Genomic DNA, 27,069 nt, shown 5'->3' with positions numbered 1-27,069 from the left:
ATTTAACATTGATTTACCTTTTTGAGGGGTGGCAGAGAGAGAGGGAGAGAGAAAATCCCAAGCCGGCTCCTCGTTGTTGGCAAAGAGCTCACCAAGGCTCACGAACTGTGAGATCATGACCTGAGCCGAGATCAAGAGTTGGACATTTAACCAACTGAGCCACTCAGGCGCCTCTATCTATCTATCTGTCTATCTATCTATCTATCTATCTATCTATCTATACTCTAGTTAACAGACAGTGTAGTATTGGTTTCAGGAGTAGAACCCAGTGATTCATCACTTCCATATAACACCCTCATTTGTGATGGCAGGCTAGCTAAGGCGTTAGCTGTTAACAAAGGCATTACTTGACTAAGTTCAACCCACAAAGTTTGGAGCGCACACCTTAAAACTTCCCCTGGGAAATTACCTTCTAACGTGAGATGTGGCATGCGGAAATGCCTTCCGAATGGCAAGGAATAAAGAGAGAGTTACTGATTATTTGCACGGAGGGACTTCCTCCCAGGTCACTCAAGTTGCACACAGGTTTGTGGGAAGTGCTTTCTAAATTTGGGCTGGGCTGGGTGAGTGGATTCTGCACACAGAGCCGACTTTTCAGGCCAAGTGTCTGGAGGGGCCTGTGTCAGGGGACTGGCAAGAACCAGTTTTTCTTGATTTGATCGTCTTGTACCTAGGATCAAAGCTCTGTCAATACAACAGTTGCATTTCCTCATGAGTTGTAAGGAGGCCAAGAGATCCTAGGAGAGGTACAAATGGATGGATTACCTTGAAGAAGAGACAGGAGAGCGGTTTATGGGAATCACTGTGGAGAAGTGAAACTTGCCGCAAGAGAATACGCCCTCAAATTCCGACTTTTTATCTTTGGGTGAAACAGGAAGAAGGCACTGCCAGTGTTAAATGGTAATTTCCTGTCTACAACGCCACAGTCGTTCTTTTTGCTGGTCCCAGAGACTAGAAATCACTCAAGTGCGAGTGAGCAGAGGCAGAAATTGGGCCTTAGTAGTTTTCATGTACTAAATGACCAATGTCTGGCTCTCATCATAAACGTTCAATGACAGTCGTGATCGCTTGTCTAGAGCTCACTGTTAAAAAGTTCCAAAAATATTAAGAAGTCTATAGAGAGCGTCTCTTTAATGTAACTGGCGAGTGATGAAGCAAACTTGCAAAAACCTGTAAGAAAAACAGGACAGTCGGACAAGATAACCATAAAGCTGACAACAAGATTTTCCTCTGGGGAGTGGAAAGGATGGGACTAGGAGAGGAGTAGCTAGTCTCTAGACTGTTTCTAAATGACACGTTTACAGTTTGAATTACGTAATCCTATAACAGGAGCCCTTCTAGGGACCTCGGAGACTGCTCCGTCATCCCCAACCCCAACCCTCTGAATTGCTCCAACTTCCTGTTCACTGGTATCTACAAGTGGCAGCGGTTGGGATGCTGACAATTCTCTTCCACCAAGAGAGAGAATTCTTTTCAAAAAAATCTTTATGTTTATTTTTTGAGAGACGGAGAAAGACAGGGCGTGGGCGAGGGAGGGGCGGAGAGAGAGGCAGACACGGAATCCGAAGCAGGCTCCGGGCTCCGAGCTGTCGGCACAGAGCCCGCGACGCGGGGCTCGAACCCACGAGCCGTGAGATCATGACCTGGGCCGAAGTCGGACGCTGAACCGACTGAGCCACCCAGGCGCCCCACGGTAGAACCTTTTGAACACGGGTTGGCCACGTGGTTTGCTTTGGTCAATGGGAAGGTTAGCAAATATGCCACAAGCAAAAGCGTAGAGAACACTGGTTCGCCGGGGTCTGTACCGTGGTGCTCTTCTCACCTGTCTACCTGGTTGACGACGACAGACGAAGGCCCATGAGTACTCACTGCCCTAGCCGACCGCTACACGTGCGGGCAAGGAAATGAATTCCCTGATTTTCTGACTGACCACGAGCACACGAGCAACCCCAGATGAGATCAGGCTGGCCCAGCCCAGGAGAAGCCTCCTACAGAAGGAGGAACTGAATCAATGGTGGTTGTTTTACATCTCAAAGTTTTGGTATGGTTTGTTATGCAGCAGCTGATAACTGAGACAGCCTTCAAATGATCAATTCCCTGCTCTAGTCAATGAGGTCCATTCAATCTCCACCACAAACCACTGTGCATACGCTTTTGTTCGTACCCCGTCCCTGTGTATGGTCCCTATCTTCGCTTTTTATCCGAGACCTACCTGTCTTCTTCCTTTTTTGTAAATGTTTCTTTTAGTTTTGAGAGAGAGAGAGAGAGACAGAGAGTGCGCAAGCCGGGAGGGGCAGAGAGACAGGGAGACAAAGGATATGAATCGGGGTCTGTGCTGGCAGCACAGAGCCCGACGCAGGGCTCCAACTCACCAACTGTGAACTCATGACCTGAGCGGAAGCTGAACGCTTAACTGACTCAGCCACCCAGGCGCCCCCATCTGTCTTCTTTGAAGATACTCTCCATCCCTCTACCTTTCCATGACCAAGAGCTTTCTTTTCTAAACTTTTGAAACATGCTTTTTATCTCTTAAGCGTGTCTGCTGCCACGAGATTTTGAATTCTACTGCGAAGACTTCTGTAGTTTAACACAACAGAGGTCGATGAGAGGTAATCCAAAGTGATTTTATAGAAGTGCGCTGATGAAATTTTTCCTTTGCAACTTTATTACTATTAAACTCAATAGTCTATACTTCTTCGATACTCACACGACACTCAAAAACTGTTATCTTTATATGTGTGCGTCCAATCTCTGCCATTATATTGTTGACTCGAAAGGGTAGAAATGCTTCTCTATCTCTGTCTCAAAGTGCTCTGTGCAAGACCTTATTTATACGACATAGAGACTAGTCCTCTGGCTTTGGAGTCAAAAAGCCTGAGTTCAAATCCCTGGCACCTACCAGCTGGATGACCTTGGGCACAAGAATTAACTTCTCTGAAAGCCAACCTTTCCTAAATTAAAAAAAAAATCATATTTACCTGACCGAGTTATGTTGAGGATGAAAAGACAGATTTCAAACCTTCTTATTGGCATTGCACGCACAGAAGTCACGCTACAAATGAAAACTTTTGCTAGAAATGAAGCCTCATGTTAAGGCGCAGCCCGCAGTTTCCTTAAAACCTGGCTACTCTAAGCGTGCCCTATGCAGACGTACAGCACGGTCTGTCAGGCCCCGTGAGATTACTAGAAATAGACAATGTCAGACCCCATTCCAGATCTACTGAATATGACTTTTAAGAAGATTCCCAGGTAATTCCTGTGCATGGTAAAATTCGAGAAGTACTTCTTTAAAAGACCTTAAAATAAAGCCAAGAGACCTGTAAATTGACTTAACATGATATCTGGGCAATTAAGCACTCATATCCACTGGATTAGGTGCTCATCTAATCTCATTATTTGATGGGAACTTCTGATAATGAGCCCCCAAAAGAAAGCCTGGATCATCATCCATATCACAGTAGTTCGCCCAAGACAGCTGGCAGAAAGGATTTCTTTTTCATCTAAACTTCTAAACTTGGTTTTTATCAAAGCCAATGAATTAATTTCTGCTAAATGTGAATGCAGAGGGACTTAGAGGTTTAACACTTATCTTGAAAGGTTTGTTGTTGTTGTTGTTGCTGTTGTTGTTAGCCTCCAGCATCTTTCTTTTCATCCCTAGGAGTTAAAGAGCAAGGGAAAGACTTAGAAAGAATAGAAATTACTTTGTTGATGTAAATGGTTATCTGTAAATTCAGGTTGCTTAAACAGAGCGAGCTCTTAAACCCACAATCCGACATGTACATTACTTGACTTTTACCCAGTAGGGACAAGAACCAAAGGAGGGATGGATGTGACTAGCAGGAGACAGAGATGGAAAATTTCTACCCCAGAAGACTCTCCACAAAGGGAGGAAATCTGGAGACTTAAGGGCTCAGAGGCACTATTTTCACTTCCCTGTTGCTTTGTGAAATGTTTTTGGACTGAAGTTCTAGTTTCTTCTCCATAGGCCTCATCGGTTCCTGGCTGTCTTTATAAACATGAGTCAGTACAATGGCATGATAAAAATAGAATTGAGGGGGGGGGGGAACCCTAAGAACACGCATTCCAAAGAGAATGCCCATTTTTAAAAATCTGAAACTTTCCCCCTTGTTTCAGATATCTGCCCGGATTGCACAAGCTGGTGGGATCAGAGCACACAAAGGTTAGGTAGGTTTAATTTTGCGAGGCCCTTTTACCGTTGGGCCAACATCTAAGAGCTGTTCTGTCGGCTTTCGTGAAGGAATCTATGACCTTCTAACTGCTTTGGAGCAGAAACTAAAATTTTCATTAGAAGCCTGGGTATAGGGATTTACTTATTTATTTATTTATTTATTTACCCTTTTTTATTTTTTTAATAGGAAATTTACGGTCAAATTGGTTTCCATACAACACCCAGTGCTCATCCCCCACAGGCGCCCTCCTCGATGCCCGTCACCCACTTTCCCCTCCCTCCCACCCCCCATCAACCCTCAGTTTAGTCTCAGTTTTTAAGAGTCTCTTATGCTTCGGCTCTATAGGGAATTATTTAAATTGTGTGGGAGCTTTGCCCTCCAGAGCCACTGTCCTCGGTCAGGCTGGGAGACTATGATGTACTTGGATTTGAACTTTTACTACGCTCATTCTTTGTATTATAGTTCAGATTATTCTAAGAGAATGGAATCCATATCTCATCTCCAAAACCAATTTTCACCTATTGGTTTAAGATATCCTTTTCCTCTAATTCACTCCTTTAGGGAGGCATGAGTAGCAAGGGAAACTGACAGATTCAACTTTCTCCTTTCTTCCCTTCTTTTATACAAGTCTGAAAGGCAGGGGTGCCCGGGTGGCTCAAGTCCGTCAAGCCTCCGACTTTGGCTGAGGTCATGATCTCGCAGTTTGCGAGTTCCAGCCCTGTGTCCGGCTCTGTGCCGACAGCTCGGTTCACGGAGCCTGCTTCGGATTCTGTGTCTCCCTCTCTTTCCCCCGCTCACCCTCTGTCTCTGCCTCTCTCTCTCTCTCTCTCTCTCTCTCAAAAATAACTAAATGTTTAAAAAAAAAAGTCTGAAAGGTAGACGAAAGAAAGAATGAGATGCACGTGGGTTGAGGATTAAAACCGATGCGTAAAAACTGAAATTCTCCACAGGTGTGGTTGAGTCTTTGGCCTCTTGGTCCTAACAGAAATAAATTAGGAGGCGAAATCAGAGTTCACGCAAATACTCATTTGTGTGAGCTGCAAAGAACAGGTAAACAGACAACATCAGTAAAATGGAAATTCTCAGTTGCTCAACTAAGGAACAGAACAAGTTTTTCTCTTCAAGACCAATTTATGGTAGAGGAAGTGAAGCATTATCTTGACTCGAGGGGGAAGTGTCTCTGTGTCCCGAGACCTGAACCTTCGATGGGGTGGGGGGGGAGAGGTAAGAGGTTAATAGGGAAAAATATGAAAACTAGGGAAGAGGGGCACGAGTGTGCACAAATGGTCAAAAAGAAGCAAGAACTTGTAGCCAAACTCTGTCCGACGTTTCTGGGGTAATTTGTTTCAGAGTAAATGACTGGGATTTCAAGTTTTGGTGTTAGGAACTTTTTGCTAGACCGTTAAGGGAGAAAATGTCAAGTAACAGCAAAGACGAAGAAGCAGAAAGCAGAAACCGAAATCGTTCACGGGGTTGCGAACCCCTTAAGCCTTCAGGTACTTGACTTGCTACCTCTGATTAATGCCAACCACTGGGCAACAGCCAACAAAAATGAGCCGTTCGATATACTACACAGGATTTTCAAAGGACACGTACGGGGTGGAATGCAACGTGCCCTTTTAATTTATATCTCATTTCCAGGTTGAACCATTTTGCAACTGAAAGAAATTCAAATGCTTCAGAAACTTTACAGATGCAGTACTCATATGATTTGACGCCGAGATGAAAGTCTCTCTGAAGTGGAAAATGGGAGTTATTCGAGAGCAAACAGTATACATCACCATCAGTTGTATCCTAAATAACAAAGTCTCTGGTGCACAACAAGCCATTACAGCTTCGGAGGCATTCCGAATGTCGTACTTAATAAAGCAATTATAATCTGTCATCCCGTCCTCGGTAAGCAGTACTGCTCCACAGCTGATGTTATGGATTTCTTCGGTAGAAATGAGACTTACTGAAGTATAACCAAGATTTTTAAAATGTCGTATTCATTTTACGCCATGGAATATGTGACGTGCTCCTAAACTCGAACAGGTTCATGATAATTTTTATAGAATACCACTTAAGATTGATCTTCTATGGAGGAAATGGATTACAACCGTATGCATAAAACTCCAACGGGGTCTTCAGGAAACGGTGATTATAAAAATGGCGAAGGTAAACTGTGAAAATGAATATGGGAAGACAGGGCTGTTTCTAAAGACGCCATGAGTTACACGCTGTTTACCATTATGCACTGTCAGATGGATACTAGGGCTTTTGTTTTGTTTACTCTCCCTAGAGGCACAGATCAAATTGAGTTATAAACCACCGTGGTCTATTGAGTCGAGCTGGCAGGCACTGGTGATTAATTTTGGGGGGGAGATTAGGGATAAAGTGGAATTAGAGAGAATTTCAAAGTACTGAGCCTGAGTAATGCTATAAAGATAAGTATACATGTAAATCCTGGGGTCAAAAGATTTAAGATTTGGCCTCGTTTACGGGAAGCAGTCAAATATCCACAGATGAAAACCTGGAGATCACAGGAGACACATGAGGGACTGGAGATACAGATTCACACATCATCCAAAGAATATAATGGCAGATATGGCAAGCCATGAGTTCACGAAATAAGACACTGGCGGGAGGGGGGGGTTGGGGGGAAGCAAGAATTTCAGTTCCAGGAAATGGAAGGTTGGTAGGAAACCAATGAAAGTTCTTAGAAAGGATGAAGTGGGGAGGTAGGAGAATGAGTAGCAGCGACACAAGACCCACCGGGTGACGGCAGGGGGATCTTCCTAAAGGAGGGGTTCTATCAGTAAAGAACTGGATAAATACATTATCACTGGAACGTGCTTGCACTGAAAGTCTATGTAGGTGTCAAGAAGGATGAGGTCAATCTACATGTACCGACAGTGAAAAATTAATGCAAAAAAAGCTAAGGGACAAAATAGCCTATGTAGTATCCAAAATTAAAGTAGATACACATAAATGGAAAGACATCCGATGTTCTTGGTAGGTAAGGAGTTACTGCCTTGATTTCTGTGCCTCTAGAAAATCTCATTATAGGATTTTAGTTACACAGGATATAATTCTCCTTTATTTCAGTCAGCAAAGAGAAAGCAATGTAAAGCCAATTTCATAAGCTCAGGTCTCGTCAAAAGAGACATGGTAAGCCGACTTGACATAGTGCCAACTTTTTGTGTTTTTTAAATTATTTTTTTTAAGTAATAAAAAAACTATGCCCAAGGTGAGGCTGGAAACTCACTACCCCGAGATCAAGAGTCACATGCTCTACCGACTGAGCCAGCCAGGCGCCCAAACGTAGGGCTAACTTAAAAAAAAAATTTTTTTTAAAGTTTATTTCTTTATTTAAAGAGAGACAAAGTGGGGCGCCTGGGTGGCGCAGTCGCTTAAGCGTCCGACTTCAGCCAGGTCACGATCTCTCGGTCCGTGAGTTCGAGCCCCGCGTCAGGCTCTGGGCTGATGGCTCGGAGACTGGAGCCTGTTTCTGATTCTGTGTCTCCCTCTCTCTCTGCCCCTCCCCCGTTCATGCTCTGTCTCTCTCTGTCCCAAAAATAAATAAACGTTGAAAAAAAAAATTTAAAGAGAGACAAAGACAGTATGAGCGGGGGAGGGGAAGAGACAGGGATAGAGGGAGAATCCCAAGCAGGCTCTGCGCTGTCGGCACAGAGCCCCACGAGGGGCTCGAACTTGCGAAGCTGTGAGATCATGACCTGAGCTGAAACCGAGAGTCGGACGCTTAACTCACTGAGCCAGCCAGGCGCCCTTGGGCTATCTTTTCGATGACGGAAAATATATCCTGCAAAGGATGACTTCCATAAAATGAATAACTTGAGAGACAAAAATCAAGAGTGAGGATGATACAAACTTTGCATGTTCCGTTTGAAACAATCAATGTGAGTTAACGCAACCCAGAGCAGACAGAATCACCCCATAATGGCTACTGAATGGCGTTGCCAGGTGAGCTCTTTGGGAACCCATGAGAAAGTGTTTCTGGAGGTAGGTATGGCCCACCCTAGCATATCCTCAGTCTAGCTGGTTGTGGCTGAATCCACAATCAAAAGAAATAAAACAGTATTTGCCTCTCCAGTTATGACAACCTCTTGCTCACAACTCAGGGCTTGGTGGTCCAATTCGACAGTAATTCATATTAGGGCTCACATGTGGGAACCTGCCTTTTCAACTGGATCTAAGTAATGCCCCCATGAAATAATGCAGAAAACATGTGGACCCACGAAGTGGACAGATTCACATAGTGAGGGTTTGGAACTGAGCTTTGATCAGTTAGGTAGAAAAAGACAATAGGAGTAGCTACTATTTGGGTAGCATTATTCTTTGTGGGTTGGCTAAAAGCAGTTAGGGTAAACCAGATCAATTATTTCCAGAACTCTCAACATTTGTCTGCTTTTGGGCAAGAACAACCGACTCGTTTGTAGATAGACTTGTCTGTCCTCCAGGAAAACACAGATTACAATACGTTTGGGCCGTAAAATCAAATAAAACTATAGAGAACTTAAAAATACTGATTTGTATTTATTTTTTAAAAACATTTCTTTATTTTTGATGAGAGAGAGAGAGAGAAAGAGAGAGAGAGAGAGAGAGCTGGGGAGGGGCAGCAGAGAGGGAGACAGAAGATCTGAAGCAGGGTCTGTGCTGACAGTGGACAGCCTGACACGGGGCTTGAACTCACAAACCATGAGATCATGACCTGGGCCGATGTTGGATGTTTAACTGACTGAGCCACCCAGGCGCCCCCAAATATACTGGTTTTTAAAATGAAAAAGTAAAAAAATAATAATAATAAAAAAAAATAAAAAAATAAAATGAAAAAGTAACACATACACATAGTAGAAATTTTACAAGGGGATGGAGTGAAAAGTAAGTAAGACTCATTCTCAAAAGGCAATTGTTTCTTTCCAGTTTCTTGCATATCCCTATAGAAGTATACTTATTTGTATTTATATACATTGGAGCATATTATGTGTTCCTGCTAAACAATGTAACTTGGAGACCTTTTGCGATAATTAGATATAAAGCCACACGATTCTAACAACTGTGTAGTATTGTATACATTTATTTAGCATACTGTCCTATTTATGACTACTTTTTCCAGGTGTTGACTTTCTTAATGCTGCCACAAATACCTTTTCACTTTTTTTGTGTGCCCAGGTGTAAACCTGTGCCATGAGTGAATTTATACAAATGAAATTACTGGGTCAGAGGGTACGAATATTTCAAATTGGGGGAAAAAAACTTCAACAGATACTGGGAAACTGCCCTCTAAAAATGTCTATAATCTCATCACTAACGCAGGAGAGTGCCTGTCTCCCTACAACCTTGCCCACTGGGTGTATTATATCATTTTTTACTTTGGTTAATCTGTGAGGGAAAACGGTTTTCGTTAGCATTTTTTAAAATTCTGAGCACAAGCCTGAGAATGCTTCTTAAAAATTATAGCTCAGCGAGCTCAGTGACGAGACAGAGAATTCTTTTAAATCCCATTGGACTCTGGCTCTCTTTTGGTGAAGGGATCCCAGAGAATTTACTGTTAGAGTACATTTATGCGGATAGGGTTCTTCTATAAAGTGTAGCAATCAACTATTTTAACAAGAGACAGTTTCATAGATAGGTTTCATTTTTTGAAAAAGGGGAAGAAACACCATTCTGTGGCTCGATGTGGGTTTGTCAGTTACTGCCTCCCCGCTTCCTGGGACTTCCCACTGTTTTTGAGCACAAATCAGACTCGAGCAAAAACAACTCTTTCCATGGGATCAGCTATAAGAAGAATGGCCGTACAAAGAGCAGCTTAGTTTCTTGGAAGGCTGGTGGACATTTCTGGAAAAAGCACAGCTGACTTACTTGTCCCTATATGGTCATTTGCTGTTTCCTCCGGACCAAAGGAGCAGATTGGTTCGCGAAGGTAAGAGAAAGGAGGCCAACCCTTCTGTCACCTCTCCTCTCACTTGTTGAGTCGTTTACCACCAGAGACCAGATGCCATCGCCTCTCAGATGCTTTTCTAGTTGAGCAAGTCACAGGTGAGCGGGAGGTTCAGCAAGCATTCGAGGGAGCGGACGACAGTCGGGAGAAATGAGGCCAAATGCTCCCTTCTCTTACCCCCTCGCGTTCACGTTTTGGGCGGTTCTGAGATGTTGTGTGTTTTTTTTTACCCCCCAAATTGGACGGGTCGGATCACGTGTTTGTTGTGTAACCGATACGGTGCTTGTTCAGAAATTGCTGCACAGAATCAGCTTCCACGTTCTGAAAAGCAGGCCGCAAAACCTGACCAGAACTTTGCAGGGACAGCACATCTCTAGAATACAGTGATAGAGTTCTAGAGACGAGGACAATGACAGTAAGCTCCAGTTGGCTTTGACTCTCGATGATTCATTCCGAGAGCTTGAGCTAAGAGTTTTCCTGTGCGGCAGGGCACATTCAACATCTTTGCTGTGGTATGGACCTGACTTGGCCAGAATATTCGTACTGATATTTTGGGAACATTTCCTGCAAAGGTCAGTGTAAGAACAGTGTGTTTCTGGGCTTGAAAAGCTTCTCGTCGCAGTGGAGAGTATTTGAAATGTGGGCGAAAACCGTTCACACTGTAACGGTAATTCAGGGGATGTACAAAGCCAAGGGCGCTAAGTCTCATATCAAAGTGGTGTTTCGATAGCTACGTCCGCTCCAGCTACTGAACCGTTTCTAATCACACATCACATACTTCATGATTAGCTCAGATACATAAGATAACATGGATGGAACTGGAGGGTATCATGCTAGGCAGAAATGAGTCAGCGAGCGCAAGACACGTATCTGTGATTTCACTCACATGTGGAATTTAAGGTGGGGGGGGGGATGGGTCCTCCCAGTTTTTCTTTTGCAAAGTTTCAAAACCTGCATTAAAAGGCAAAGAATAGTACAACGAACACCCATGCTTCCATCATGTAGATTAATCGGTTGTAGCTATGTTGCTATATTCACTTTCTCACTCTCTTGCTCTCCCTTCATCTATATACACACACGCACACATATATACGTACACAGTTCCCTTGGTGACTTTAGGACAGGTGTCACCCCCAAATCCTTGAGCCTGGATGCCAAGAGAAAGGGCAGTCTTCCCCATAATTACACTGCTAAGGAAACGTAACACCAAGACTATTCTTTCAGATATGATTCATACTTAAATTTTTCTTCCCAATTTTATTTTCTTCCCAATTTTGTTTTCTAAATTTAGAATGCAGTCAAGTACACGGTATGGCATTTTGTTGCTGGGACTACAACGAAGTAAATGATAGTGCTAATAGACGCAAGATAATTTCATTAATAATGATTAGCAATTCTAACACCAAAGAAATTTGACATCAGTCAACATTATCAGCATCACGTATCTTTTGATTCCTCTCATTTTGTGTCAATCCAAAAAAGTGATCGTGGGCTTTCATCTTTTTCGTTTGTGAGATGTCAAGACCCAGCATGAAGAAAATCCCAACTAAGACAAAAACATATTTACAAATTTTCTGCCTCCAAATCTACAGTTTCTGTAAATAAGAAAATTCACACACCCAGAGAAAGCCCTCGGAAGTAGAACTGAACAAAAAATTATTTGCTTGGTGAGGTTCATATGGAAAACAGAGGCCTTTGGACTTTATGATCTTAGCCGTCAAATCAGACCCGCACAAGTTAAAAATCACTTCGTATTTGAAAGAAGAGATGACCCCCCAATGATTTCTTTTGTTAACAAGAATTGACATATGGATGAGAGATACTTTAGAGCATTTGTCCAAAGAGGACATAAGAGGAATATAAACCAAGGTATATGATGAAGAAAATGCTTATTTCTAGCTCTAAACTATGTGTACTTTCAAAGGTAACGGTAAGCAAACTACGGGAGCTTTTTAATGTGGGGAGAGCTCTCCTGAAGAAACTTTGTTTTGGGTAAAAAGTTCTCGTATCGTTCGCTGGAAAACCAAACGCATAAGATAGATTTACCGATGATGGCGAAACAAAAGAACATTCCAGTTTTTCAGGGATAACCTTTTGGCGGTTTATTCACAAGATTCAAAGATCAAGATCTTTAAAAAATAAGGGCTGGAATTAGGGGATTTAGGATTTAGATTACAGGAAAAACAGGCAAAGCGATGAAACGGAGTATTTTGAGGATTTGGGGGTATTAAAAAAAATAACATCTCTGATAGGTCACCTACACATAATCCTAATAAGACAGTGCTTCATCCTCAAATTTGAGGCAAAAATAAATTTGCTCATCCGATCGGCAAATTAACAGTAATACTCTGTTCAAGGATGTCGGTGCAACAATTAATCTCAAACCCTGCTGGTCGGAGAATAAGCTGGCCCAAGCTGCTCGAAAGGAAATTTGCAAGAGCTGTGAGGCAGTAATTCGGCTCCTTCACATCTGGCCTAAGGAAAAACACTCACGGAGGTACATGCAGTGATTACGCATAATAAAAAAGCAATAAAAACCTCAATGTCCAGTTTCAGAAATGATTTGCTGACCTAAGATGTGCCTGTTCCTGTACTATTTTGTAACTGCTGCCTCCACGTGGCTCTGGAGATCTTTTCTTTTTTTTTTTTTTTTAAAGTTTATTTATTTTGAGAGAGAGAGAGAGAGAGAGAGAGAGAGAGCGAGGGAGACACAGAATCCCAAGCAGGCTCTAGGCTGTCAGTGTGGAGCCCAACATGGGGCTCGATCTCATGAACTGTGAGATGGTGACCTGAGCCGAAATCAAGTCGGACGCTTAACTGACCGAGCCACTCAGGCGCCCCTGGAGGTCTCCTCTGCACCCGTCTCAACCCAGCCCCTCAGATGTCTTAGCTCACATGGGTGCAAACTGCCCTTCGAGAGACGATTCTGTTCTGCCATCCTATCAGCCCCAACCCCCCAACCTCCCACCACCCCCCAAACTTCTTGCTTTCCTTTTGCTGTTTCCAGTTACTCCCTCTTTCAAAGGACTATCCCAATGACTCATTTCCCTGATCTATTTAAGGTAACAGATGATTTTGCTCAAATTCCATGCAATCCTGATAAACATCTTGGGGGCAGGGACAGAAATAACCTAGAATCTCTAGTTCCGGGGCAAGGATGCTGAATGGATGGCCAGGGGCTCTGAAATGTTGATAAATGAGATTTGAAGGGTATGGGTGGTGAAACAGGGCCTGGATAGGGAAGCAGGGCTCTCAGGACAGACACAGACACACACACACACACACACACACACACACACACACACGAAAGAAAAATGCACAAATGCTTGCGGTGGGCGCGAAGGTGTGGAGAACTGGGAACACAGATAAGGACCACGTAGCACCAGAGCCTAACATACGGGAACTTTCTCCTGGAGGTCACGGGGTAATGTTGATATTTCAGTGGCGCATCTCTTTGTCGTGATGAATCACTAAATTATACACCCCTGAAATGAATATTATGCTGTGTGCTAACTAAAACTTCAATAACTTGAAACATGAAAAAAAATAACGTATCTGTAATATTAAATTATTCTGTGGTTGTAAAATTAAGGGCGAGATGATGCCACCTTGCAGCAGGGCGAGTGCTTAGGGAAAATGTTGACACAGATGAAAAGACCAGAGAGGATGAATTATTTGTGTGCCTCGGGCCCACTCTGGGGCACGCGTGGATGGCTTTCTTGGAGCTTTTCTTTCTGTATTTCGCTGTTCCCAGAACACTTTGGGAACACTTTGTCCCTAAGTGTTGTTATTCTGTACTCTTTTTTTCTTTTTAAAAAAGTTTATTTATTTTGAGAGCATGCATGCAGAGAGAGAGAGAGAGAGAGAGATTGTGAGACAGAGAGTCGCGAGCAGGCTCTGTGCTGTCAGTGCAGAGATCAGCGTGGGGCTCGAACTCACAAACTTTGAGATCATGACCCGAGCAGAGGTCAAGAGTCAGATGCCCAACCCACAGAGCCACCCAAGTGCCCCCAAGTGCTGTTCTTTAGAGTCAGAGTCAGGGTTGTTGGCGTCAGGGTGGATACCCCTCTCCGGGAAGGACTAACTGCTTGTCACGACTGCTTGACATTAACTGCTCTCAACAAGGCAGTAGTGTGATATATTTGACGAACAGACCATGTCCTTTGAGTTTGTAAATTTGGACTTGAATCTTGCCTCCAGCACTTAGTTCTTTGTGACCTTGGGAAGGTCATTTTTCAAACCTCAACCTCAGTTTCCTCGTTAGGAAAATCCAAATTATGATAAAAGCGAACATGCAGTTTTATTGAAAAATTGGGCTTAGGGGCACCTGGGTAGCTCAGATGGTTAAGCGTCTGATTCTTGATTTCGGCCCAGATCATGAGGTCATAGTTTGTGGAACTGAGCCCCGTGTGGGGCTCTGCACTGACAGCCCAGAGCCTGCCTGGGATTCGCTTTCCCTGTCTCTCTGCCCCTCCAGTGACTTAGGTCAAAACCATGGCAACCATGGCTCATGAATCAAATTGGCCTTTTGCCTGTTTTTCTTTTTCTTTTTAATGTTTATTTATTTCGGAGACAGAGAGAGACAGAGCATGAGTGGGGGAGAGGCAGAGAGAGAGGGAGACACAGAATCCGAAGCAGGCTCCAGGCTCTGAGCTGTCAGCAAAGAGCCCAACGCGGGGCTCGAACTCACAGACCGTGAGATCGTGACCTGGGCCGAAGCCAGACGCTCAACCGACTGAGCCACCCAGGCACCCCTTGCCTGTTTTTCTAAATAAAGTTTTATTGGAGCACAGCCACATCCATTTGTTTACATACGGTCTATGGCTGCTTTCCTGCCATGATGCAGAGTTGAGCCGCTGTGGCCGAGACTTAAAATGTTAAATATGTGGCCCTTGATAAAAAAGTTTCCTGATCCCTAACTTCGGTTTTTCCAAATGTTTCCTGTTGTAAAATTCTCCCCTCTTTATGTTTTCTCTTTGAACTCACGCTTGTCTTGTTTGCGTGCAAATTAAAAGTATTTCCATGTGCAGAGTATAACAAGAGTTTTCTGAGAAGAAGAATTTATATTGCAGTTTCTTCTGAAATGCAAGTAAATGATTTAACAAGGTACTGCACTTTAGCACATATTTCTAAGATGTGAATTTGCAACTAAGGTTAATTTTGGTATTCCCCTATTCTGGTAATGATTAATGTAGGCTAAATTTGCCTGGAACATCTCATCTGCAAAAGTCCTTGGATGTCTTTTCCGTCACACCTAGTTATGGGCAATTCTAAATATATCTCTCTAGCTTCTCTGTGATGAGAAACAAAAATTCAATGATAAAATATCTTGGAACAATTAAAATAATCCATTGGCTCAAGTTTCAGGGTGTCAAATGAAATTTACTGTAAAACGTGGCTTGGCATTTGTTTGGAGTATACCTTTCATAATACCTTTGAAGAGATTAATGTCATAAGAATTTCACAAATAGTCAGTGACATTTTTTTAAATGCTAACCACCAAAATCAACTCAAATAACATTCTTTCTTTCTCTATTTTTAAATTTTAGGATGTCACGATACGCAGTATTGTTTTCACTCTAATGGTACATTAAAGGGTTTTATGAATATTAAATGAGTTAATGTAAGTTTAATTTTTGTTGATAAATTTCACACATTGCCTAGCTTTAGAGCAGGCTTTCAAAAGCTGTTTTAGCATGCTCTCTGCTGCCCTCTGCTGCTCATTTTCAGAAACTGATTTTTGATTCTGAGCAATGCTCGCTTACACTCTCTTAATATATGCTTATAAACTCATGCAATATTCAAGCTTGAGGCGACTCTACCGGTAATTTAATCCTACATGATTCATCTGCAGATCAGAAGTTGAGTCTCTGTGATCTGAAGCAACATGTGAGTGTGGGCTCGTTTTCTGACTGCCAACGTTTGAACGTCTGGTGGTTTTGGACATGTTACTTAATTTTGACCTCTATATAATGAGCATAATAATACTACCTACATCTTGGAGTCTCTGTGGGGATCCAGTGATGTAGTACATAAAAAGCACTTGGGATACTTTGTGGGTTGTAGCCACTAGTAATGTGAGCTATTTTATTGACTTGTCATTAATAAGACTAAAACCGTAGCTAATGACAAGGTCAGAACCAGAATTCTGGTCTCCTGACCACTAATTCAAGAATTTTCTTTTGCACTAGTCTGAAGGCATGATGAAACTTGACCTTTTTAAAGTAGGCTCCACGCTGGGCATGGAACTCAATGTGGGGCTCGAACCCACGAACCCTGAGATCATGACCTGAGCCAAATCCAAGAGTCAGACGCTTAACCGACTGAGCCCCCCAGGCTCCCCTCCCAATATACATTTCTAATGCGCACACTTGGAAGATGATTTCACTGTTGGTTGTAAGGAGTCTCTCCAACGGGGCTCCCCGCCTGAATCTCCAATGCACCGTTAGACACTTGCACTCAGAAAGTTCATCTCGTGGGAGACTCAAGAGGAACTAAACCGAACCCATTAGCTCACTTTCCCGCCTTTCTCCTGATCTCTTCATTTTGGTCAGCCCTGGTGCCGTTTCCCAGCAGGCCCGGACTCAGTCACTTTTTGTTCCTCTCTCTCCTTCATTTCCATGTCCAGGGATCTCGGTCTCTCAAGTTCATTCCTTCTCTTCCTCTTTTGCTACCTCCCTCCCGGGTTCCCGTCTCAGGCTCCTCAAGGGGGGACGAATCCAGCACCCGACTGACAGATTGCATCAGCTGCCAGAGCTTGCCGTGGCCCGCCGGGTACACCGCGTGTCTTCAGCCCTGCGTGTCCCAACTTACCTCCTCCACCGGACGAGTCTTTTCCTTTAGCCAGGAGTGCATCCCTCTCTAGAAATTAGGGCATATTTTCCGCTTTGTCATCAGTGGACTTACCGCTTTCTGCCCTACTGGTCTGCCTTGGGCCCCACACATCAGAACGCTAGCATTCCCGTTCCATCAGAATCAAGCTATCGGCAAAGCTCTCGGATGATGACAAACAGTGCAAAGGGCCCATTATTCCAAACGAAATCCTAGACCCTCCTCCTTCATTGCTACGAAGGAGATTATCTGGACTACTCATAAACATCAGCCGCATAAAATGCAAGAGGACTCCAGTCGCGCTGATCATTTGGTCTGAGAAGAAATAGGATACATGGTGGGAGCCTTGGGGTAGGGCTGAATGGGAACAAGGCTAATAAAGAGTGACTGTGAAATTTTAGTAAAAGCCTTAAGTGACCGTGACTTGGAGAAATAATGCTTGCATCCCACCTAGATTGGCGTCCGTTACTGACGACGCGAGAATCACACAGGTCTCTGCACTTTCGTGGACTTCTCCTCTCTCTGCAGTGACTTTTCCCTTTTCTCATGACTCTTCAGATCTTTCTTCTTCTTTTTTTTGATGTTATTTTAGAGAGAGAGTGAGTGGGGGAGAGGGGCAGAAGCAGAGAGAGAAAGAGACCTAAGCAGACTCCACGCTCCGCGTGGAGCCCAATGCCAGGCTCGATCCCACGACCCTGGGATCATGACCTGAGCCGAGATCAGGAACCAGACGCTCAAGTGACTGAACCACCCAGCCCCCCCCCCAAAATCCTTATTGTTCTTTAGGACCAAATAAAAGTTGACATTTTACACAGTGATTTTTTTTTCTCTCTTCTTCACCCTCAGGATGTGTTGTATCTTTAAGCACAAACTCAACTTACAGGAAGGGCCCGTGTCTTTCCCCACCCTCTTTGTGACTTTAAAAATATCTGTGTTTAGTTTTTTTTTTTTTTAATTTTTTTTTTCAACGTTTATTTATTTTGGGGACAGAGAGAGACAGAGCATGAACGGGGGAGGGGCAGAGAGAGAGGGAGACACAGCATCAGAAACAGCTCCAGGCTCTGAGCCATCAGCCCAGAGCCCGACGCGGGGCTCGAACTCCCGGACCGCGAGATCGTGACCTGGCTGAAGTCGGACGCTTAACCGACTGCGCCACCCAGGCGCCCCTAGTTTTTATTTTAATTAAGAAACTAACCCAAGTTACACGGGAACATAACTGGGGTCAAAAGATCCTAAGAACAGAAATCCCTGTACCTCTTTTCCAAAAGCAACTACTTTTATGTCCTTTTTACGAATCATTTAGTATTTACCTCCATTTCTTTTTAAGTAGTATGCTTGTATTCCAACTTCTGGATTTTTCAGTTCGGGACTTTATTTGTTGACTTGTCACTAACCACATAATGATTTAGTTTTGTTTTTTTTTTTTAACTCCCTTTGCTTCTACCAAGAACATGCAACCTTGACCTACCAAGTACAGGCTAAGTCAGTGCCCCTCTGACTACACGTACTGGCCGCCCAGTCTGGACACATAGGCCGATGCCTAAGACAATTTTTACTGATGTCTCATTATTGGACGTGATAGAGTATTTTAATTTTTTTTAACGTTTATTTATTTTTGACAGAGAGAGAGAGAGAGAGAGAGAGAGAGAGAGACAGAGCATGAGCGGGGGAGGAGCAGAGAGAGAGAGGGAGACACAGAATCCGAAGCAGGCTCCAGGCTCCGAGCTGTCAGCACAGAGCCCCACACGGGGCTCGAACCCACAGACCGCGAGATCGTGACCTGAGCTGAAGTCGGACGCTCAACCGATTCAGCCGCCCGGGCGCCCCAATACGTGATAGAGTACTATCTTTGTCTCCCGATTTGTTGTCATCCTGTGACGCTATCTCCAATTTGGTTAGATCAATTTTCACTGCTTTCTATATTATGTCCACCTCAGCCATATAGTAAAACCACACTCTGTTTCTTGCACCATTTTTCTTAAATTTTGAGTGGGAGTTTATAATTGCCTGGATTTGTGTGGGCGGATATGGTGGCCCCCTGTGGCAATTTAAATTAAATGAAAATGTCACTCAGACTAGCTCCATTTGGCTCACTTACTAGTCATAAGGGGCTCTCGGTTTTCATATTGGACATATTGCCAGAGAAACCTATGTTAAATGCTACCTTCACCACCTCAGAGACGACCCAAGAAACCACACTATTCAAACAAAAATAGCTTTAAAAAATTTCCTTGAACCATTCACACAGGGGTTCTAGACTTCCCCCAACAGCGATGGAAATATTAAAAGGAAGTTGCACATAATCTTAGTTTCAAAATAACTAAACAAAAAGTGTCTCAGGTGAGGGTCCCATGTCATTACCAAATAGCTAAAAGTTTACGCCCTAATTTTTTTTTTTTTTTGCTACCTCCTCTCCAACAGTCCTTGAAAGGAGTACAGAGATGAATGAATCAGATGTTGCTCCAGAATTGTTGCCGTGACACTGAATGACAGTGGTCATCTTTAAATTTCAATTCGACTTGCCTGTCTTCAGTATTTTAAAGTTTTGTTGTCAACTTCACTATCTTCTTTTTTTTTTTTTTTTTTTTTTAAATTTTTTTTTAACATTTATTTATTTTTGAGACAGAGAGAGACAGAGCATGAACGGGGGAGGGGCAGAGAGAGAGGGAGACACAGAATCAGAAACAGGCTCCAGGCTCTGAGCCATCAGCCCAGAGCCCGACGTGGGGCTCGAACTCACGGACCGCAAGATCGTGACCCGAGCTGAAGTCGGACGCTTAACCGACTGCGCCACCCAGGCGCCCCAACTTCACTATCTTCTAAGCCTGTACTGTCCAAGAGAGCGCCACGCGGCATTTTAAATTAATTTATTTTTTTAAGTTTATTCATTTTGAGGGAGAGAGAGAATGAGAGAGGACATGTCAGGAGGGGCAGAGAGAGGAGAAAGAGAGAATCCCAAGCAGGCACCGAAGTGCCACTACAGAGCCCGACGTGGCCCCTGAACCCACACAAACCATGAGATCGTGACCTAAGCCGAAACTAAGAGTTGGACGCTTAGCTTCCAGGGCCGCCCAGGCACCCCCTGAATTAACTGAAATAAAACTGAAATTCAGTTTCAGTAGCTACATTTCAAGCGCTCAGCAACCATTCAGTAACTGGCTACCGGTTAACATTCTGGACAGCACAGACAGAGATCGTTCTGTCGTTTCCGAAAGTTCTGTTGGACAGCACGGGTCCAGATTTTTCATGTGCTGACACCTTCCTAATTCACCCCCAAGTCCACAGCCAATTATATGAGTCTTACTTCACGGTGCTCAGACTTACTAAGTTGTCTTCGATTTCATCTTCCAATCCAGAAGCCTTCGGGTCTGTTCCACACTGTCCTTCCACTTTCCTCCCGGGCAGGACGCTGGCACATCCTGAACCTAGGACAAAACACAGGGGGCCTCAGTCCGGAGCACTCCCATCTTCTCTTCCTAGTCCTGGATACCCCTCGCCCTCAGCCCCCCACTTCTGACCTCAGCACATGGTCCCAACAAAAAGCTACCCCTTCATCACCTGCTGGGTCTGGGCGTGTGTGTGCGCCCAGTCCCTAAGTTGGCATGAGTCTTAACGGATTAGGAGAAAAGCCTGTGCCAACTTTCAGGCTGTCCCTGGGCAATGTGAGCGGACAATTCTGAGGTCCGGAGTTCCCTGACAGCTGGTTGGGCTTCCTCACGTTGGCCTCTAGAGCGCCATACCACGTTGGGATGGGCATACTCAAGGAGGGACAGAGTGGGGTCCTTTACACTGCAGGGTTTGATAGAGGGGCTCAGGCTATCCCACTCTGAGGGCTCCCTGTTCACTGATTCACTTACTCCTTTCAGCGGAGCACATCTTCCACTGACTTCCTGAGAAAGGTGTCTGGGAGATGAGCTATTTGAGACTTGTGCTTAAAAAAAAATGTCTCTCTTATTTTGGGACGCCTGGGTGCCTCAGTCAGTTGAGCATCTGACTCTTGATCTCAGCTCAGGTCATGATCTCACGGTTCGTGAGATCAAGCCCGGCGTCAGGCTCTGCTCACAATGCGGAGCTTGCTTGGGATTCTCTCTCTCTCTCGCTCGCTCTCTCTGCCCCTTTCCCGCTTGGGCTCCTCCTCAAAAATAAATAAACTGAAAAAAAAAATCTCTATTTTATCCATCTACTCGATTGATAATTTGGTCATGAGATTCTAGATTGAATACAAATTTCATTCAAAAATTTTAAATGATTCTTAAAAATTTATTTATTTTTGAGAGAGACAGAGACAGCATGAGCTGGGGAGAGGCAGAGAGAGAGAGAGAGAGAGAGAGAGTGAGAGAGAATCCCAAGCAGGTTCCACGATGTCAGCACAGAGCCCAATGTGGGGCTCGAACTCACGAAACCGTGAGATCACGACCTGAGGTGAAACCAAGAGTCAGACGCTTAACCAACTGAGCCACCCAGGCAACCCTCTTTCAAAACTTTTTAGATATTGTTACTTAATCTTCTTGCTTCTCATGTTGCTATGGAGAAGTCTAAACATTCTGGGTCTTGGGTTTTTTTCTTCTTTTTTCTCTCTGGAAACGTAGAGTGTTTTCTCTTTTTCCCAAGTGTTCATTTTACAATAACAAGAAGGGAAGTACAGGGAAAATGGGTATTTATCCAGTATTTTGTAGACTCACATCCTTTCATTGTGGAAAATACTCTTTGATTGTGTAAATTTCACTCTTCTTTTCCTTCTGAGCCTTCCAGTGCTCAGATAATGAATCTCCTGGACTGGTTTTCTAGTTTTGTCTCTACTATTTTTCATCTTGTATTTTTGTTCTTCTTTGAAAATGGGAGTTTGCCTCAACTTTGTCTTTCAATCTTTCTACTGAGTTTTAAAATTCTCTAACATTTTTAACTTGTAAGAGGTTCAGAATGTTTTTTTATAGCATCCTAAAGATTGTAATGTTACTAACCTTTCCCCTTGAGATTATTGACAGTAGTTCATGCTCCACCCACCCAGAATCCACTCCTCTAAGTGGCTGTTTCTGTCTCATTCGGAGCTTTCTTTGGATATTTCAACATTCTACCCACAGTTAAGAATGGAGATCCAAAAGGCTCAGTGGGCTCTTGTGATTGTGAACTTGAATGAGGGTGGTCTGGATGCCACATTTACTTGTGGATCCTCTGGGGTCAACTGCTCTTCTCCTCAGACTAGTCCAGTTTCCCCAGAACAGCCTTCTCCAAATCCCGCCTAGAACGTGGATGCCCCTGTGCCAGCATTCTGGAAGCTAAGAGGGGAGGTCATGGATCTCACGATCCAACATGCATACGTTCACGTACTCTATTATTGGGTAATTCTACCCTCAGTTGGTATCCCATACTCCCAAGACTCTGTATTTTATTCTTCAGAGACTCTATTTCAACTTTTCCTTTGGGGTTGAGAAGGGGAGACGGTCACCTGGTTATAGGGAGGGAATGAGTTAGAGAACCCTATTCCCAAAAGGTACATGGGACCACCAACTCCTGAACATGTAGGGGAATTTCTCAGGTCTCCAAAGACATTAACCTTTGGCTTCCTTCTTTCCAGCTTCTGAAACGTTATTGAGCTTGTCTCTTCTGTTCTCACTTTTCTTCTGAATATTAACGTTTCAAATAAATAATTTACTGTTGTTTTATTAAAGTTTGAGGAAAAAGAAAAACAAATACATAGATAGGGCTTACTTCCTGCATTTTCCTGGAGATCTTTGCTTTCCTCTACCTCAAGTTGATCTTGCTTTTGAGCTCACAGTCTCCTGAGTGATCACTGCCAATCAGGATTTCTTTAGTCACTTCAGGGCTCCCTCCTCCTTGGGTTCCCCTGTAAATTCTAGCTTGTTCGCATAGAGCTATAGGGTCAGTGATGGATATGGAAGTGCGGCCATGTTTGGTTGTCAACATGCAGTCATACTGGCATCCATGGAAACTTATCATTCAGTAGTCCCTGGTGAATAGTCTATAGATGTGTCTGCAATCTTCCCACCCCAAATCTTGGTCTTCTCCAGGTTTGGAGGCTCTGGGTGGCACGCCGGTTCGTGAGCAGACGTGAGGAGGCCACCGCAGGCCTGTCCACTCCAGCAATCGACGTGGCTGGCTCTCCTCCTTCTCCCACGCCATACTGAACAGGACAGAATTTCCTCAGATTCTCTGCTTCCCCAGATCCTATGTGGGAGGTAGGGCACAGAGCTCGTCTCTTCCCAAACCTACCTGGAGCCATACCACCTTCATCCATGGGGGATTATATCCACTAGCCTGCTGTTGATGCATAAATACCGTGCCCTGAATCCTTTGGGGGCTCTGGGTTCTCAAGTTGAAAAGCTCAAGCCATGTTGTCCCAAAAGCCATTTTTCTAAAACTGAATTCTCACGATCCCGCGGTCCGTGAGTTCGAGCCTCGCGTCAGGCTCTGGGCTGATGGCTCAGAGCCTGGAGCCTGTTTCCGATTCTGTGTCTCCCTCTCTCTCTGACCCTCCCCCGTTCATGCTCTGTCTCTCTCTCTGTCCCAAAAAAAAAAAAAAATTTAAAACTGAATTCTGCCCAGAGCTCCAGGAGCTTGTTCATGAACTCGAAAGGAGAGAGTTACGTTGCTTTTTTTTTTTTCGGAATTTTTTTTTTTAATTAAAAAAATTTTTTTTTAATTTTTTTATTTTTTAAAATTTACATCCAAATTAGTTAGCATACAGTACAACCATGATTTCAGGAGTAATCTGGTTTTCCACAATGATGTTCTGAGACCTTGAAGGTTGAAGTCCCCAGCTGCAGTCGAGTCGCTAACTATCACCGTTAAGCCTTTAGGATACACTCTTTTGCCCTGAAAATTATCTGCTCCTCATGTATGTGAGATTTGCCTTTTCATCTTGATGTTCAGTTTGCAGGCGGAACTACACGTAGAAAGCTTCTTCAGGAAACATTTTCTTTTTTCTTATAATTATGTCTAGCATATAAGAATTACCTCACAGATTTGTGGGAAACCTTTAACTTTGTATCTTTGTGGTATCTTACACTGGGTAGAATATAGTAACCATTTAATTGACGTATTTACTGAATAGATCTCCAGGTAGTTCCAAAAGGGAAAATAAACACTGAAGGTACGACCTTTATAAAATTAAAACAATTCTACTAATTTTCTGAATCATATTCTTTTTATAATATTACCCTGACACAATTAAAAATTCCCTTGGGAAATGACTCTGCCTACATAAGACAGTAAAATGTAAAAATAGGACCCTCTGTTAAGCTACGATTATTTCCTAATTTCACTTTTCAATTTCAGGCTCAAAATGCCACAGCGTTCCTTTTTTAGCAAATGCAGCTGCTAGTTTCCAGCCTGTTCTAGCCACTCCAGACTCCAGGGAGAACCGTGGAGCGTGGGGAGGGGAGGCGGGTGTAGCCAAAGCCCGAGGTCAGGAAAGCTCCCTGGTAACTAGGGGAGAGGTAGACAGATCAGCTGGGGACAGACGTTTCTAGGATATGGTAGGGTGAGAAGCAGGCGGGAGAGAGCAAGAAACTTCTCCCGGGCTGCAAAGGTGGGGGAGGCTCCCCGCTCCTTCGTGACGGGCTGGTAGTGAATTATTTTCCTATCTGCCAGTGCTGTCCATTATTTAATTGAAGTTCACCAATATCTTTTAAGTCGCTACAAAAATGCAAACAATTGTGCTAGCTCCCAGGGATAAATACAAAGAGGAGTAAGACACAGCCCTTTTCAGCAGAAGGTGCCACAGGTTTCTCAACGTTTTCCCTATAACGCACTAGCCGCTTCCCCGCTTTGCAGCTTCTCATTCTCCATTTTCTCTGGGGCAGAAGGCAAACTCTGCCGCCTCTGACTCCCAAGGCGCTCCAAGCCCCAAATCCAATCTCTTTCCCAGCCCCTTCTGCTTATATTCAGCATCTTGGTATATGGTGAACAGGCTATGCCACCATATTCTCTTTGAACTCTGTGTGGGGCTGAGACTGCCACTTAGTTTTCACCATGTAGCTAAAAGGCCACCTTCTCTAGGACACATCGTTTGACTTCTCTGCCTTTGCCCCAGGCTGTGTTAGGGGCCCCTTTCTGGACTTCCGTGGTGCCCATCCCTGTCACAATTCTCAGTGATATCTCATTGGCATTGTTTGTCCCCCAGTTGTTGTCGCCTGGTAGAACCTTCTTGAAAGACGGGACTATGTCCTAGTCATCTTTTGATCTCTAGCATATGCCATAGTTCTGGCACACAGCAGGCACCTAATTATTAATGGTGTGGTGGATGAATGAATCACTTCCTTTATTGTCATCTTTCATCTATCAACTACCTTTTTTTTTTTTTTTTTTCACAATTCCAATCTTCATTTTCCCCGTCGTTACTTATCAACTCTCTTTGCAGGATGCTGTCAGAAGGGTATCTCAGCGGACTTGCCTACCAGAAGGACATCCACTGGAGCTGTTCATCTTATAATGAGCAGGTGGCTGAGGAGGAAGAAGAGACAAAATCTGCCACTCATTCCTATTGCTCTGTGGATGAGACTCAAGTCCGAAGCCTGTACGTGAGCTGCAAATCCTCAGACAAGTTTATGTCTTCAGTGCACGCGCGCGAGAGCCAACACAGTGGAAAGCAGAGAACCATAATGCTGCAGACAAACCCCAATCCTGTGTTTGAAAGCCCCAGCTTAGCTGCAGTGGAAATATGTAGAGACTCGAGCAGAGAGACCTACTTGGTTCCACCTTCCTGTAAGAGTATTTGCAAGAATTACAATGACTTACATATTGCAGGTGACCAGGTGATGGCTATTAATTCAGTGACGACGGATTTCCCCCCTGAGAGCAGTTTTGACTATGGCCCTTTGCTGAAATCATCTGAGATTCCTTTGCCCATGGAGGATTCCATTCCCACTCAGCCCAGCGACTTTCCCCAGAAACCTATCCAGCGGTATTCGTCGTACTGGAGAATAACCAGCGTCAAAGAGAAAAGCAGCCTGCAAATGCAGAAGCCAGTTTCTAACGCAGTGCTGAACGAATACTTGGAGCAGAAGCTGGTAGAATTATACAAGCAGTACATTATGGACATTGAGTTTCATGACAGTTCTCCCACCCAGATTCTGGCGTCTGAACTCATCATGACAAGTGTGGATCAAATTAGTCTCCAAGTGTCCAGAGAGAAGAATCTGGAGACCTCCAAAGCCAAGGACATAGTCATTAACTGCCTATTACAGCTGGTGTCGGGTGAAATTAGCACACCTAGTCTCCGTATTTCTCAGTACAGCAGCGTCAATCCATAGAGAGAAGGCTGGCGGCCCTCCTTCTCGACTCCTCCAAATGACAGCAACACTTCCTTCATTTATTCTGAGAATGTGCAGGAGGTGGGGGTGCAGGGGAGTCCAGAGCTAAAAAAAGCAAGGTTGGACAGAGGTCAAGTGTGAATTCAAAGGAAATCTCTTACTATTGCACGTAATGAAGGCATGTGGGAAGAGCATCCAGAAAGACTCATTGCAAAGCAAAGGTCGTATAGCAACAAAGCACAAATAAAAATGATCCACGGGCGCCTGGGTGGCTCAGTCAGTTAAGCCTCGAACTTCGGCTCAGGTCATGATCTTGCGGTTTGTGAGTTTCAGCCCCACGTCGGGCTCTGTGCGACGGCTGGGAGCCTGGAGCCTGCTTGGATTCTGTGTCTCCCCCTCTCTCTGCCCCTCCCCCGCTCATGCTCTGTCTCTCTCTCTCTCTCTCCTTCGAAAATAAATAAAAACATAAAAAAAAGATCCAAAAAGTAAATGTATGATTCACTTAAAGAGTAGACGAGATGAAAAAGCAGCCCAGCCAAAGAAGAACATCCACCACGGAAAGACAAAAATGCAGAGGTTTCGAGTAAAGAGTTATTGTTTGTTATCCGAATTAATTCCTCCAAGTTTTTTTTTTCTTGAGAGAAATGGACTTCAGAAGGGTGCTGTATATGGGTAGAAAGACCAGTTGAAACAGTCTTGAAAATATGTTTCTACTTCTTTTCTGTTTCTTACAGCCTATCATTTGAAATTTTAACTCTTTATAAACATTCAAACAGTAGCAAATTGCAAACTGTGTTTTTTTTTAATGATTACTTAGCAACAGTCATGAAACAGC

General features: G+C 43.9%; 1 protein-coding gene across 1 annotated transcript; it reads left to right on the top strand.

The window, feature by feature from the left end:
* The first annotated feature begins 9,549 nt into the window (after positions 1-9,549).
* On the top strand, positions 9,550-26,564 carry TASL (TLR adaptor interacting with endolysosomal SLC15A4). The gene is made up of 2 exons (XM_043570224.1): positions 9,550-10,113; positions 25,343-26,564. The coding sequence occupies exon 2, from the start codon at positions 25,344-25,346 to the stop codon at positions 26,232-26,234; it is 891 nt and encodes a 296-aa protein (XP_043426159.1). The 5' UTR covers positions 9,550-10,113; position 25,343; the 3' UTR covers positions 26,235-26,564.
* Positions 26,565-27,069: the final 505 nt, after the last annotated feature.

This window comes from Prionailurus bengalensis, chromosome X (assembly GCF_016509475.1).
Source record: "Prionailurus bengalensis isolate Pbe53 chromosome X, Fcat_Pben_1.1_paternal_pri, whole genome shotgun sequence".
NCBI lineage: Eukaryota > Metazoa > Chordata > Mammalia > Carnivora > Felidae > Prionailurus > Prionailurus bengalensis.
Note: the sequence above shows the minus strand (reverse complement) of the source record. Positions and strands in the feature narration are given on the sequence as shown.

Coding starts and splice junctions, on each gene's coding strand:
- TASL (XM_043570224.1), top strand. CDS start 25,344: ATGCTGTCAGAAGGGTATCTCAGCGGACTTGCCTACCAGAAGGACATC.